General features: G+C 34.3%; 1 protein-coding gene across 1 annotated transcript; it reads right to left on the bottom strand.

Annotated features, from left to right (window-relative positions):
* Positions 1-1,451: 1,451 nt before the first annotated feature.
* Positions 1,452-15,786, bottom strand: LOC115445128 (E3 SUMO-protein ligase RanBP2). The gene is made up of 12 exons (XM_030171239.2): positions 15,586-15,786; positions 15,283-15,508; positions 8,804-14,583; positions 7,947-8,089; positions 6,254-7,608; positions 5,939-6,156; positions 5,554-5,694; positions 5,153-5,350; positions 4,602-4,952; positions 3,995-4,201; positions 3,539-3,661; positions 1,452-2,563 (listed from the first exon to the last, which is right to left on the bottom strand). The coding sequence occupies exons 1-12, from the start codon at positions 15,652-15,654 to the stop codon at positions 2,519-2,521; spliced, it is 8,856 nt and encodes a 2,951-aa protein (XP_030027099.2). The 5' UTR covers positions 15,655-15,786; the 3' UTR covers positions 1,452-2,518.
* Positions 15,787-16,852: the final 1,066 nt, after the last annotated feature.

The following is a 16,852-nucleotide window of genomic DNA, read 5'->3' as shown; positions in this document are numbered from 1 at the left end:
GCAATGTTCAGTCCTCAGATAAATAACGTTTAGTTCAGTTCAGTCCTTAGATGAATAAGAGGCGTAGTATATTATTTACTCTATGGTAAGTACCTATCATGAAATTAGTAAGTACATATTATGTAATAATTCCATTGAATATTGAACACTACACTAGTGAGGTAGGTACCTATTCTGTAAATTCTTTCTGTTTATGTTTGTAGCACAGTTGTAAGGGTATTTTAGACTAGGTACGAAAGTATAGGTATAACTCATTAAAGGATAGGTAGCATAGCTTGCCATAGAAGGACCCTATACCAAAATTTACTGGCGGCCCTTTAGGGCAGTGCGAACTTTTGGGCGCGTGCTTAGTTTAATATACGTAAGGGCCTACGGGGGCACCTAAAGCCCGGTATCGGAGACATAGCCGATAAGGCGGGAGCTATGCCCGTGGTACTTGTGGTACAAAAATCCTTTGAAGAGTGAAATAAATAAAATGTGTTTGTCGTTTATTATAAGTACTTACCTAGCCTCTAAATTACCAAGTAATATACATATTGAGACAAACGTCGACGCGTCAGGCGACCACTAAAAAGGTATTTTCATCTCCCCGGCCCCGGGTCCGTGACATGACAATTTTATCTGTTCGTTGACGTATCGCGCTAAGACTACTCATTTGATTTTGAATCTAATTAAGATGAACACTTCAGTTGCGGACAGTTTAAGGACAAATTTCGAGTGTAAGACGTGTGATTGAAAATATCTTTACAGAAGCGTGAACTGTGGAAGCACACGCTTAGCGTGTTCAGACACAGCGCTATAATAGTAGTGTGACAAAAAGCAATCACTTCGTTTTGCGTAGCCGATGCGTTCGCAACTTTTGTGTTAGCCGTATGCTCGTGCCGTTAATTTTCACATGTTTATCGTGAGAAATCACTAGCGTTTGGACAGTCACATGGACGCCGTCAAGATTAGCTTTAGGGAGATGAATCTGCACCTACGCACTATCCTAAATAATATCACTACAATTTTTTCACAAATTCAAATCGCGCATGATTTTTAAAAATGCTTTATCATAAAAAGACATCTCTGGTCGATAGTTCCCATGGTTGCAGATTTATTCAGTGACATATTTTTTGCAATTTATTTCTGGGCAGGGGAATGCACATGCACCCACTTGCGCCCCACTCCCGGGGCCCATGGACAGTCAAGACAAGACAGGTTATATTAATAATTTTTTGATATTTCCAACAAAAAGCGATCGTAAAACGACACCTAATAATATCTACCATGTTATTACTACTTATCCCTATTTAGTAATAGCGATAAGTAGTAATAACATGATACCTTTAGTTACTGTGTTATAGTTAACTGTATGCAAATTCGAGTTTTAATTTCTAGGCTGAGGTATAAAGTTGCATTCAGCTATAACAATGGTTAATTGATTATGTTGTTTTATAAAATGCAATGGATTTGGTTACTAACATTTATTTAAATTTCCAGAATAATAATGTCACATTTTAAACTTTCAAAATGAGGAAAGGATATTATACATATTATTGAGATAAAATACAGCAGAACGACACTTGGAACGAATACTTAATCGATTAATCACATTTTTAATTATTAATCCTTTACTCATTTTATATCCAAAGGATTTGCTTACTAAATTCATAATATTTTGTCATCATACCACATAATGAACTTATTGTAAATACAAAGTAATTTGCAGTCTTAAAGAAAGAAAATATCACATTTTTCCATGATCAACGGGAGCGTCGTAATAAAAATTTCAAAATTGTTGATCATGCAATACCACTGGATTTTGCTGAAAATTATGAATTAAGTAATAAATCATCACTGATTATTATATTTTTAAAAACTAAGGATCATCTGTATCTCTATAAATCGCAGCTACATGAAAATAGAAAACAATAAAAAGTACAAAAAGATCTAACCAACTAGGAACATGAATATTAAATAATTTACTAAATACACAATAAAATTATAAACTTTGTATTATCAAAGTAGTTATTTCAATGTCAAAATATAAACAAACATTGGTTAGACCTCTTTGTGGTTGTTACAAACACTAGAGAAACAAAACTAGCACAATAAAATATATAGCTAGCGCTCGTTTATAACTTTGTAGCCACAAAAACAAAATCGCACTCCCGTAAAGTGAACATAATTATATTTGTTATTCATAAACTTAAACTATTGTAATAATGTACACTGACCGTGGCTCGCATAAACAAGCGCTTCGAGATATAATTAACATGTTTCACAATTCCTTCGTGTAGTTTTATAACAATGTACCGACAATCACGACACAATCACATTTATGGCTATATTTTAGCAATGTTATCGAAATTATTTGCCATCTAATAATGAATAATGGTAGCAACAATGGAATTCTAAATAAATTCAAACTTTTTCTCAGCCCCAATATCAATACATATTATTGGGTCTACATACTAAATCGAAAATAGAATTATTATTAAATATTAAAATACTTTTTATCCTAAATTAAAGTTTACTAAGATTCGGGATCCGTTGAAGAATATGTTGCAGCCTTACTGGTCTGAAACAATAGAAGAAACATATTTATTATACTTCATATTAATTAGTGTTTCGTTCAAGTAAATGACCAGTATAATGCGATATTTATATCACAAATATAGTATCCGTTTTTGTAGGTATATCAAAATCGACATAAACATGCAGATAAACTATCAACAACGACAATGCAGCCTATAGTCACCTAATGTCCGACATTTATGTTCAAATTCTCAATTTTTACCAGACCAGCTGTTTTGGGTATAAGTCCTTTGCAATATTATTAAAATGCTGATATGTAAGTGTTTACGGCTCACAGTTGTGGTCGTAACTGAATTGGACATGTTGAACAGTAGGATATGTGTGAATCATTATTCAACGGTATTTACAAAAATCTTTCGGCTTTTATGCGACTATGGGTGGTATCGTCGATGTCTGCTAATAAGAACATTTCCCGAAGTAAGAATTGATATTAAACTTTGATAGAAAAAGGCAATTTATGAGTGAAAGCGAGTTTATTTTCGATACTACTGTGTAAGTATTGTTAAACGGCTCTCCTATAAAATCATACTTTTTGATTTATTTCCTAGTGCGTGGGAGCCATCGATATTTTAAAATAAATTAAGTTATAACCACAATAAGTACAATATGTTATTTAAACATTACATAGCTATTGTATTGGTACTGACTCACGTAATTGCAACACACTACGATATCTTCATAGAAGACAAAAAGACACGATGTATCTGGAGGTGGTCTACGTACCATTATACTCTGGTATATTGGTCATATAATTGCTTATTTACACTTCTCTTAAAAATGCATTATTAAAGACATGTCGAAACTCAAGTGCTGACAATAATTTTACTTAAGCTTAATGTGGCAGTGATGGTAAGAACTTATCTAAACATAAAATATGTATTCAGGAAAACAAACATCGCCCGTCATCGGACCACTGATGATAAAACGGGTAAATGAATTCCAGAATGTTAAATAGTACCTCACAACTATCGTAGAATCGCATGGCTATGTCGCTGTCGTAGAAGTTCACACTGACGGTCTTCTTGATTGAATCATTACTGGTGAAGTCGGTGCCTGACCACGTGCAGCTCTCGCCTGATAACTGTACACCACAAAAACACGTTAAACAATTCATGATTTATAAAGAACCACAATATATTTTAACTATACATATAACTAGAATAAAAGTTATTACCATTAATTACTGGCATTATCAACAATTGATGAGTAAAAAGTGGAATTAAAATATGGCAAATTGAAGCGTGGAAAAGCAACATAACGAAAAATATTCTAATAACTTTATACAATTTATAACAATAAAACCTTTACACACACACACACACACACACACACACACACACACACACACACACACACACACACACACACACACACATATATATATATCAAAAGAACATAATAGCTAAAAATATACCAGAAACTCCGTATCTGTATGTATGAGCATGTCGGCTATGACCTCCCCGGTGAGGGCATCGGTGACGAGGATCTTGGGCGAGTAGATCTCCTGATCGTAGGTAACTATGATGCGCGCCTGCTCGCATTTGCTCTCAATGTCGCCCTGCCTAATAGTCGCCTCGCCGTCGCACGAATAGTACGCAGCTGATTCCTCGTCTTCTTCCTCCTGTAATAACAAAATTTGCCGTAATGACCCATTGCGAATCAAAAATCTTTTATAAAACCACACTATTTTTTATTCAATCGTAAAAATAAAAAAGAATTTTAAATTAATATTAGCAAAGCAAATAAAAAGCAAATTTTTTAAAGTAGTATTAGCAAATATCATCACGAATTTGCTATCATCTATATCTATATTTAATGCAATAAAATCGTATGATGGAATGATTGTAGATATTATGGAATTTAAATCTGAAAAATATTCAGCTTTAATCGACGCAATATCTAGGGTTTGTGGTTCAGTAAGAAATCGGAAAGTTACGAGACGGTGTATATTGTAAAACGAGATTTTTAGGGACAAAGCTGAGGCAGAAAGCTATCATCAATATTTATAAAACATAAGTCACCTCTTCATTATAATAAGCGTCGTAATCATTGTGATCATAATCATGTTCATAATCCTCCTCATCTTCGTAGTGCTCCTCCTCCACACCCGGCTCTTGGAAGTGCACTTGTTTAAAATAATCTGTCAGCAATGATTTCTCCCCACTGCCAACATTCTGTTCAGTCTTTACTGTGGTTGTTGCAGGTTCCGAGACAGTTGCTGTGCTTTGTAGGGGTTGTTCTGATTTAGACGATATAACGCTGTCAGCTCTAGCACTGTCCTCTAAATGCTTAGGTAGCCTCAATAACGGAGCAGGTGTGACTGTAGCTTCCTTTGATTCACTTACTGAGGCGGCAGCCGCCGCTTGTAATTTCTAAAATGAAACATTTTAAAAATATATCAAAATATATAAATAATAAATATCCCCTAAAGGAAATTTCGAAAATATCGCCATTAAAAAGTACAAGAAGGGAGGGGGGTACAAAAAATTATGGACAACTTTCAAGAAATACGTGCCCCAAAAAAGAAGCGAGGAAAAAACCTGGAGATATATATACTTATATATTTACTTACTCTTATACATTCAGTGACCTTCTCATGGAAGGTGTTGGCCAATTCAACAGATTTGAATCTGACGGCGAGTGTTTCGGTTTCGCCAGATGGCGTTTCTGCGTGGTTCATGCCAACGAAATTCCACGCTCGGTCCGAAGTCTTCATGGGGAACATCTCCAAGTCCATGAACAGCAGCATATTCAAAACGGCTTTTAGCACCTACAATCACATTACAATATAAGCATACTATTATACTAAAAGCAAGAATAGAATTAAATAACAAATAATTGTCATTTGATGTGGTTTCAAAATCTGTTAAGTCTCTTTTATAGGTTTACAAATGTACTATTTGTTGCTTAATCACTGCCAAATCTTATAAATATATTAATTCCGTGAAATGCATTAATAAAAAATAATTGTACCTGTTCCCTTCGTAGCAGTAGTCTATATGTATTTTTTTCTGGATGATACAGAATTTTCAGTTCTCCTACACCTCTCTCTTTCCACTCACGAGTTTTGTGATCGTAGCGAAATAGCTTGCAACGTTCACCAAATATTTTTTGCTGGGAATATCAAATAACGATTTACAAAAAATCCCATGAGCATAAAATATGTTAGATAAACCAAACTTATATGCAATATTTTTATTATTCATTAACATTAACGATAGTTTATTTTATTTCATTTATTTATTTAAGGACCTCCAACAAAGGATACACGGCATATAATAAATACAATGCCGTGTATCCTTTGCTTGATAGTGAACATAAAGTTACAATAAAGCTTTAAATACATATAAAAACTCACTTCATCTTCCTCGCCTGTAGTTACGACTATCTTATCGGGCAGCGGCACTATTGGTTCATAATGCGGGTCGTATTCCTCGTCTGCACCGGATGTCCTGTAAGTGTCATCTCCTGCACCAGTCTCGCTTTTTGCTTTGTCGCCAGATCCATCTCCGGGACTTTTCCGAATTCCACCAAACAGTTGCTGCCCAGCACCCTCCCATTGAAAATCAGCTTTTTCTAAAATAATTCGAAATGAAAAAAAAAATTACTCACATAATATCATATGGCTTGTAAATGAAATGTGCACTAAAGTATAATATTTATTTCAACTTACTTTGGAAACAGGCACTAGTGGCAGTGGATGATAAAGCTTCATAGGATAACCCACTTTCAAAAAGAGACTTATTATTTTCTGATTTCTTATCATCTACAGTATTTGTTTTAAGTTTTTGTTCAGTGTTGCAAAAGATGCTCTTGTTATCAGATTCTTTATTTTGAGACACCAAGGCACCAAATGTGGACCCTGCACCTGAGCCAAAGATACTGGGGCTAGGTTTCATAATGTTACCCACAATAGCCCCTGAGCCAAATATACTTCCTGGAGTTGAACTGCCAAAGATGTTAACAGATTTCTGGCTTTCTTCACCAAATATAGATCTTACTTCTCCATTTGCACTATCTGCCTTTTTATCATTTGAATAATCAAATATAGATTTATTGCTTGAAGTGCTTAAATTAGCATTACTAAATAGTGACTTAGCATCGCTAAATATTGGCTTGACAGGTTCTGGTTGAGCTTTACTTTCAGTACTTTCACTCTTAGGTGGTGTGGTAATTATGTTTAGTTTTGGTGGTGCAATTATCGAAGTCTTAGTATTAGTAATCTGGGAGTCGCCTGCGTCAAACAAGGTACACGGTTTACTTTCTTGCGTCTCAAATCCTGCTTTTTGGTCCATGGATCTAGCAAAAATGGTGGCATGTTGGTTAAATGTATTTTCTTTATTTGTATCGCTTCCCGTAAACGACACTGTTGCAGGCACAGTAGGCTTTGAGTTAGAACCACTTGTACTTAAAGGAGTTCGAAATATAGATGTATCAAAGGTTTTTTCGGGATTCGATGGTGTGCCATACATAGAACTAGCAGGGCTCTGGAATGGTGTTGTTAAAGATTTCACTGGTGTGGTCAAAAGTTGTGTTGTGCCTGGGGTTATCATTTCAGTCGATGTGTTAGGTGGCAAATCTGACTTAGCGTCGCCGTTATCTTCTTTGCAACCACGACAACCTTGACACGGTGGTTTATTTTTGTATGTATAAAAGTTTTCTGGAAGCATGAGCTCTTTGGCTTTTTGTTTTTCTTCCACACTGGCTGTTATTTCGCTAACAAAGATTACATCATCATTAGGCGTATCTTTTTCGTCATTGTTGTCCTTGCTTTCACTATATCTATCTGCCTCATCTTTGCCTTCTACAGGCTTTACGTCCCTTGCTTTATCAACTGCTTTTTTGAATTCTAATGCAATTTCTTTACTAGCAAATCTCAAACAGAATTGTTGTAAACTTAATTCTCCTTCACTGAAATCATTGGCAGCAAAAAGCCAAGTTTTCTCATCTTTCGGTGTGTATGTAATTTCAGGAGTGAATGCATGATTTAAACAAATTTTCAGTACCTGTTCTCTTCGCATTACCACCCTAAAAAAACACATTAAAATAATGACTACACGATTATAAAGCATGCAAGCTAAAATAAATGGACTTAGGTTTAATATTTAAGAAACTAAAGCTATAGGTATATTATACTATATTATGTTATATTATATTCTCGTGTACTTATACAATTAACACAATATAAAGTAAACAAAACACCACTGAAATAATTGGAGAACTCTATTGAGACCGAAAAACTAGGAATAAAAGAAAAAAACGTCATACACTGTGAATTCTTAAGGGCGAGGTGATCACTAACCATCATGTATCTTCTTTCTCACTTACTCCCTCATCTAACAAAGTATTATATGATTAGGGTTTACCTTAATTTGCCTGTTTCTTTGTGTTTTAATATCTTGACAATGCCTATACCACGTTCTTTCCACTCTCCTGCAATAAACCGATATAGTTTTGCTCTATGGCCATAAAGTTCAATTTCATTTTCCTCCCCAGTTATAACCTCCACCTAGAAGAAAAAAACTGTCAATTATCAAAAAAAATTACAAAAGTTATTTCAATAAGTTAAAACTATATTCTTTTAACAAATGACATTTTTTTTATGTGTGTTCTCTGTTATTTCTCTCTCAATATATAAATACAAAACCTTTTATTGGTTAAAAGATTTTGTTGTATGGAGCCCTAAATCAAACATGGAAATTATATGATAATATATAATTTATTAAAGAGCGCGAGATCTTTTTTTTATTTATTTAACAAAAGGCATTATCGTACACCTAATACATTTAATTCACAATAATAAGAGAAATAGATTTTGCTTGTGGCTCTGCCGGCACTCGTGGAATTTTTATTTCTGGGTTAAATATCCCGCTAGTGTATATATGCCCGTAATAATAGTAACCTTCCTTCCCAGGGTTTTAAACTATCACCATACCAAATTTCATCGAAATCTATCAGGTAGTTAGGTAAGCAAAATCAGTCATCATATATATATCCCATTTGTATTTCAAGTAAAATTTTTATATATACGTATTTCGTAATTTTAGGTGAGTCCTTCTTAAATTGATTATAAATATTGTCATAATAAGTAAATAATTTTTGTCAATTCAGAAATAGAAATGAAAATACCTCACCAAATAGAATTTGAATAGTTACATGATATTATGTGATATTTATTGATAAAAATATTTTATTGTTTAAATTTCATGTGTATATTACTTACCTTCTCTGGCATAGGTATAACAGGATTGAAATGAATGTGGTGACCTTCATCTTCAACTGCATATTCATTGCTATCACTCTCTTCACCAGGACTTTTTGGAGACTTCATTGGACTTTTACTTTTGATAGGAGTTTTAGGTTTAAAGACAAAACTAAATGTGGCATTTTCATTAGCACCAAATGACACATGACTGTCTGTTTGTGGAGTAGGCAGTAATGATGCCTTAGGAATTATGTCCACCTTATTATCTTCATCATTCTTTTTTACTGTAAAATTGAGGGGCTGTTCATTTTCTGCACTTGCTTTTGGTGTAGTAAATATAGATGATGACTGATTTACTACGTTTTCAGGGCTGGATTTAACTGCCGCATCATTTACAGTTGATGGAATTCCAAATTTGAATTTATGTGTGCCAGTGCCATCAAATATTGAAGTGGAACTTCCATTATTTTGTATATTAGATGCGGGAATACCAAATGTGAACTTTACAGTGTCATTCTCTGTCTTGTTTGAAACTGGATCTTTAGAAATTTTACAGGCAATGCAGTTGACAGTGTTGCTTTCATTTCTAATAAAACAATTCTTACATTCCCAAGTACCTTCTTTTGGTTTAAACTGATCACCCCAACCAAATATGGCAGGTGTTGGTGTAGACTCTTTATTAACTTCACAACTATCTTTTTTAAGTATTGAGAAATTGAACTTTCGAGTGTTATCTGTGCTCTGTTTTGGACCTGATTCCAATTCTTTGGGATTTTCACAAGCAATGCAATTTTCTACACTAGCATCATTATAAACGAAGCATAATTTACATTCCCATGACCCTGGCTTGCATTTAAAAGCATCTCCCCAACCAGATACCACAGCACTATCAGTAGTCGTTTTTTTTGAGGTAGTGTCTACTGAAGGAATCTGGTTGGTACTAGTTTGTGGCTTTGGTTGTTCACAGCAACCACAATTCAGATAACTTTCTAAATTATTTGTATAACATGTCTGGCAATTCCAGGAGCCCTCTTTAGGTTTAAATTTGTCACCAAACCCAATCTGATTATTTTGTTTAGCCACATTTTGCTCTTCTTTCGCTGCCTTTGATTCATCTTTCATTTTAGATTGTGCCAATTTTATAGCTTCAACAAAGGCATTACAAGTCTGAACCATTTTAAATCTTAAACAAAATGTTTGAGTCACTAGTTCACCTTCTGAAAAGTCTTTAGCACACCATGTTACAGCTTTGTCCATATTCGCCATCTTTTGGAATATCATGTCCTTAGTAACTGAGTGATTACAGCAAACCTTCATTATTTGCTCTCGTCTCATCAGCAGTCGAACTTTTTGGTTGTTTTCTTTATGAACTAACAATTTAATATTACCCAACCCACGCTCCTTCCATTCTTTTGTAGATAGATCTAAGCGTAAAAGCTTGGCACGATGTTCAAATAAAATAATTTCATCCTCTTCACCAGTTTTTTGCTCTACTAAGGCTGGGAGTGGTACAACAGGTCTAAATTCAATTGTTGGTTCAAATTCTTCAACAGTGTCAGAGGTATTTAATTTACTGGTTTTTTCTTCTTTTTGTGTTTGTGCTACAACACTAGAGCTAGGAGCTGTAGCAGATGAAAGATTAAATATGTTATTTAGTGGAGCACTGGAAGCAGTAGTTTTGAAAGTTAAACTACTGAATACATTTCCTTTACTTACTGGAGTTGACTCTAAAGACTTTGTATCAGGTGCTTTGTTCTCAATAACGGGCTTGAAAGTAGGTGTACTACTAAATGTAAATCCACCAACCACAGCTTTTCCAGGCATGAAGGAAAATTCGGTTTTTTCTTTTATTGGAGTCTCAACTTTATCCAGTGGTTTAGAACTAGATGTTGTAGTTGATGTCATTCCTGTTGTATTATCTTGAGTGACTGCAGTTGAACATTCTTGTCTGGCTTTTTCAAATGTTGTATAGAAATCGTGAGCAATGTCTGCGGTTTTAAACCGAATACAAAACTTTTCTAAAACAACAGTTTCATCAGCAAAATCGTTAGCCACCCAAAAATAAGCTTTTGTCTCATTTTTCATTGGTTTAATTTCCATTTCACCAGAGATAATATGATTTGCGCATATTTTATGTATTTGTTCACGTCTCATTAAAACCCTGACTTTGCCTGTAACATTATGTTTTAATAATTTCATTTCACCAAGTCCCCTTTCTTTCCACTGTTTATCAATGAAGCGGAACAATTTAGCTCTGGATGCAAATATAACTGTCTCATCTTCTTCACCAGTTCTTACTTTGACTTCGGCAGGTAATGGTACAATTGGTTTAAAGTCTGGACAGGGATCATAATTTTCAACTGAAGTATTACTTCTTTCAGATAGAGTTCTAGATTTATTAAGGCTAGTGTTGGGTGAAGTACTGACGCCATCTACCACAGTTTTTGATTCCTCAAGTGAATTTTTGCCATTTTTATAAGGTGAAGCATTGTTCATTGAATTAATGCTAGTTGGCGTAGTAATTTGAGCAGAAGTGAAAGTTGTTGCTTGATTCCAATTTATTGATGAAGTAACAGTTGATGTGGTGATATTTGATTTATTACCTTGCAATGGGAAGCTGAATATAGGTGGTGTAATTACTTTTGACTCATTTACAGATGGCATTTGTATTTGATAATTATGCGGAGTTCCCTTTATATGCTTAGGAGGAATTGTAACACTAAGTATTGGTGCTGGTGCAGTAGTACAAGTAGGCAATGGATCAGAAGATGTGATTACAACATTAACCGGTAATGACCGAGGAATTTCTCTTGTTTCTTTAATATTTGTTTTGGTTGTTGCATGTGATGTAGGGGTGGCAGACGCTGTTGTTGTTGCAACAGAAGCTATAGTTGTTGTAACTGGAATTGTTGGTGCTGTTGATTGTAAGGTGTGACCTATTTGAATGTTGGGAACTATTGGCGCTGTTGGGACGTTTGGGGGAGGAACTAAATGAGCTACATCTAAATACATTTGATCTGGGGTAGGATACACACCAGAATAGTTTACTTGAGGTCTAGTGGGATCAAAAATAGGTTGCGCCACCGATGTTGGCTGAGCAAATTGAGAATACTGATTATATAGATTATAAAGACTTTGTCCATACAATTGGTATGGGTTGGGTGCAACATGGAAAGGCGGCACAAGTCTTTGATTTAAAGGTGGAATTACTTGTGAAGGTGTAAATGGTAATTGGGTGCTAAAAGTTGAAGTACTTTCATTGGTTCTATACTCATCTTCCAAATTATATAAATCACCCTCATTAATGGTTTGTTCTGATGAAGACTTTTTTAATTTATTAACTTCTTTTTTAAGTTCTGCTATTTGTTTCTTTAATTCTCCAACATCTTTGCATTCATTTCTGCAGGCATCTATCTGATCTTTTACTTGGTCTATTGAAATTTTTAGAAGTTTAAATTGATCTGTAGTGTTCTGAATATCAGAATGAATAGTGCTCATAATCTGGTTTCCAAACCTTCGATTTTCTTCAAACCAATTTTTCGTTTGCTCCATAAATTCATTTATTGTCAAATCCCTTTTATGCAAATTCTTTATTTCACTCTCTATTCTCTCCAGAACTTGCTGATCAATATGGGACCTGTTCAATGTGTGTGATTCAACAGCAGTGCGGTAATTTGTGGAATTGAATTTGTGCTGAAGTTTGGGGGTTGAACTAATATTTCTTAGATGTTGGAATCTTATAGGTAAGGGATTTTCTGACATATTATCATCCGATAGATATTTATCATCAGCATCATAATTCAAAGCATCAGAAAATTCCACATCCATTTTATTCAAATAAGTCTGGATATTTTCAATCAATTCCTGAGTATCAACATACAATGGTTGCATTTGACTTGTTTCTGTTTCTTTCAATTTATTTAATGCTTTATAAGCATAATTTTTTGCCTTCATCATCAAAGATGCATACTTCAAATTTGTGTCTGGTGTAGCATCTTTAGATACATTGTTCTCTTCTAATGCTATATTTTTATAAGTTTGTGCAATATAGTAGTAAGCTTTAGGTGATGTTAAATTTGACAGAATTTCAATGACTTTGTCATATTCACATTCATTGAAATAGCGAACAGCCACATACAATTTGCTCTCCTCAATTAAGGTATTAAGCTCTTTGGGACCTAGTTCTTTGTGTGTATAATCAAACATCCTTATTTCAGGAATTTGTATAGACATTTTGCTTTTAAGTTTTTCAAGTATTGGTATAGCAGATGAATAATACAAATGAGCTCTCATTTCTACATGTGTTTTTTCATCAATGTTAGTAGTTGATTGTGCTATTTTATCAAATATTTGACCAAGAATGCATAAAAGTTCAGGATCCAGACCATGATTGTCAACACAACGCACAACTTCCATACCACGACTAAGAGTTGAACGTATGTCTGTTAACTCAGTCCCTAGTGTATTCTGACTGAATTTATAAACACAATCCCACCATTTCATCTGAGTAAGTGAGCAAAGTAAATCAGTTATGCTTGCTGGAAGCAAATTTGGTTTTTCACTAGATATGTAGACATCTTTACGAGATTTTTGTTGTTGTGCTGTAAGGCAGGCACAGAACAGGAAAGCATATACATCTAATTTATTCAATGTTTCCAATCCACCTTTGTTCTTGATTGGCTTTAGCATATCAAAAAGTGTGCATTTAAACTGTGCATAATTTTTATAATTCATAAGCATCCACACAAAATGATGTAAGGAATTTCCATACTGTTTTTGTGCATCAGCATCATATGCTTCTACTTCAATTCTACGAGGTAATCGAAGAGGCGGGGTGGCAAAATCATTAGATGCAAAATGTGAGGATTTTATTTTCATTAATTGTTCTTGCCTGGTAAATATGTTTTCATAAAGCTTAGCTTTCCAATGAGTGACAGAACAATATTGGGAAATTTGGTCTAAAAATGTTTGACTTCTGTCTTGAGTACATTGTATTAGATAATGTCCTGCTTGAGAACATCTATATGTGCCTTCAGAGTACCAACGAATAACAGCATTTGTTTGTTTTTCTGGAGAATGTTTAAGCCAATTTACTTTAGGATCCAGTGGGACTGTGTGCCATGCAGTCAACATTAATGGAGCTGCCAATTTCACAGCATCTCTCCAACCTAATTGGTTTTTCTTGGCTTTTTTGAGCAAGTATGTTGCTGCATGGAGAGCGAATTGCCCTCTATGGTGTTGTACTAAACTACCATGAAATTCTCCAAAGCTCGATGGTGGTCCTAATTTGGCTACACTCTCTATGGCTTGATCATAAGCATGTAAAAGCTCACATGATTCAACTAAACTTTTAGATGTACCACTTGGGGTTTCTGTCAAACTCAACATACATATTTTTTCCCTTATAGTCAAGATAAATAGCTGAAATAGCCAGTCATTGCCATTGTGCTGATATTTAAGAATTTCAACAAGAGTTTCATACCATGCATAATAATTTAAGAAAGTATTTCCACCAAATTCAATGTTACAGCTGTGTTCAAAAGCTTCCTTTACTTTGTTGTTGTGCAAGTAGTGCTTCAGGAGACGGACATGAAGTTGAGCATCTTTTGGTCTAGCTTCCAGTTCAGCAGTTAATAATTTGGTTAGTGCCTCTGGGTCTGTATTTGTAACAGTTGCAAGTCTTTCTTGTAGGCGAAAAATTATGGGATGTCTTGGGAATGCAGCTTCAGCTCTCTCACACCAAAACTTTCCTATTCCAGGTTCAATAACAACATCATTATCTGCGAGAAGTTCACAAACTAAAACAAAATTTTTTATAAAATTAGAAAATTTGAATACTGAAACATACTATTAGGGAATTCAAGTAAAGTGCATTTTGCTCAGGTAGAATGGTTTTACAATAACTTGAGAGAAGGCTCAAATATTTTTTTTCATAAAATTTTAAGTGATACCATTGTTTTATACATTAAACTGGTTATTATTATAGCTGCATTATGTGATAATATAATCATTTTTCAATTGTGTCTGTGTAAGCTTAAAATTAGATGACAATTAAATTAAAGAAATTAAAAATTCTGAGAAAAGATTGTATGTTCACTGTATGTCTTCGGACTTTGTTCTAATAATGCTTCTTATGCTAGTATGGTAAGATGCACAAGACATAAGTCCCTATCAGTGCTAAGAAGATTGAAATCTGGCTTTTCTGTTTTCCTGCACAGAGCAAAACGAAACGATGTCACCGCTTATATAGCGTAAACTAAAAACTAACCATAGCTTCGAGGTATTTTGACGTTATACCATTTTACCACTTATCCTATCTTAACCGAATCCACCTTATAAAAATATTATCCGATTTACTTTAATCATCTAAAAAACTAAATATGCCATAATCAGTTTTTTGTACTTATTCTACTATTTCAATATGAACAGTCATGATTTCGATGTTAAATAATATGTGGGTATCTAATAGCAAAGCACAAAAGTGATGTAGTACTTACCATCGAGGATGGTGCTGGTTTGTGCAGGATCTATATCCAATGAGGTACTAAAATGTTCTAATGCCTTTTCTTTTTGTCCCAATTTCTGCAAAGCTTGTCCAAGTAATTTGAACGCCGCTGCGTTATTGTCTTTCTGAGTAAGATATTGCTCGACATATTTCTGGCAATTTGAATAGTCTCCCACTTCGAAATACAATCGCGCAACGGAAAATGCTCGCGTTTTGAACTGAAAATAACCAATAAAGTAAAACATACGTCATGATGCTTCATCCTTGCAAAAATTTTACATTTTACGCCGCTTACCTCCTTTGGAGTAAGTTTAGATAGTAAATTTTCTACGTGCTTATCAACGTCCTTTTTATTCTTATACATTTTTGCGAAACCCAGCAGAACTATTTAAAAACTAACGCCTTTTATCACTTTGCACTGGAAAAAATCGCGTGGGGCCAAGGATCGGTATTTGGTGTTCATTTTTTTATTACTGAGTTGCCAGTAAAGAGAATTATAATATACATAGAAAGTTCCATTTATTGTGATACGTGCTTATGTCAAGATATTATCTATGGTAATTTAAAACATCTCATAAAACATTCGATATTAGCCACTGAAATCCAGTCGTACGTCGGCGAATTTGCGAATAGCGTTCAATCGCCATTTGGGCCATAGCGAATGGCGCCCTTCCGCCATTATAGCTATCTCGAAAGGTTTGCGCAATAATCAATGTTTTTAAGGGATTTGAGGTAATTGTTAGTTCTTGACTATGTTTCAAAAGCGACAAATGGAAAATTTAGGATCTCTATGTTTTTTTTTATGTTCTTCACCTACTCATAAGATTGGCCGACTTTCAGTTACCTACTTCGAGATGTCATGTCAGCGACATCATCATGAACATCATAGTAAAACTCTAACAATACAGTACCTTGGAGAGGACAAAAATTTGCAAATGGGGACCAATAGCCATTTAAGCTAGCGACATGTACCACCTTTCCATTTCCTTTATGCTAATAAAATAGAAAATTGAGTATTTTGACTGCTATCCATTTGGCAACACTGCCTGGAGTTTAAAATTTAAGTTTTCGGCTGAAGGACATGCATTCATAAGTATGAATAATTTTAAAAAAAACAGTGTTATAAATCATAGACAAATAAACTAAATGAATGCTTTTTGGTAGCATGTATCTGGCATATATCATATAATTCTCTTTAGGCATATATTACAAAGAGAATATAATCACTACGTTTTAAGAGACAGGACTTTACAAAGTAATAAAATCGAATTTACATGGCGTATCAATACCAATATCACGGAAGAATACGTCAGGAACGTCAAATAACAATACTACCAACTGAACAAAATACATAGTAGTGAGCACTTTTTATCGATATCGATAAATTCTACTGGGTGGGAATCGACGCTAATACTACTTTGATAAAATTCATATAATGTATTTTCGAGTCCACATTATCAATCCAACTCACAATATACAGTGAACATTTTAGCACTATAATTAAAAGGCTAGACTAAAATGAGGACTCGAAATAAAATGAAAAGCTTTCACATGTTGAATAA

This window comes from Manduca sexta, chromosome 28 (genome assembly GCF_014839805.1).
Source record: "Manduca sexta isolate Smith_Timp_Sample1 chromosome 28, JHU_Msex_v1.0, whole genome shotgun sequence".
Lineage (NCBI taxonomy): Eukaryota > Metazoa > Arthropoda > Insecta > Lepidoptera > Sphingidae > Manduca > Manduca sexta.
Note: the sequence above shows the minus strand (reverse complement) of the source record. Positions and strands in the feature narration are given on the sequence as shown.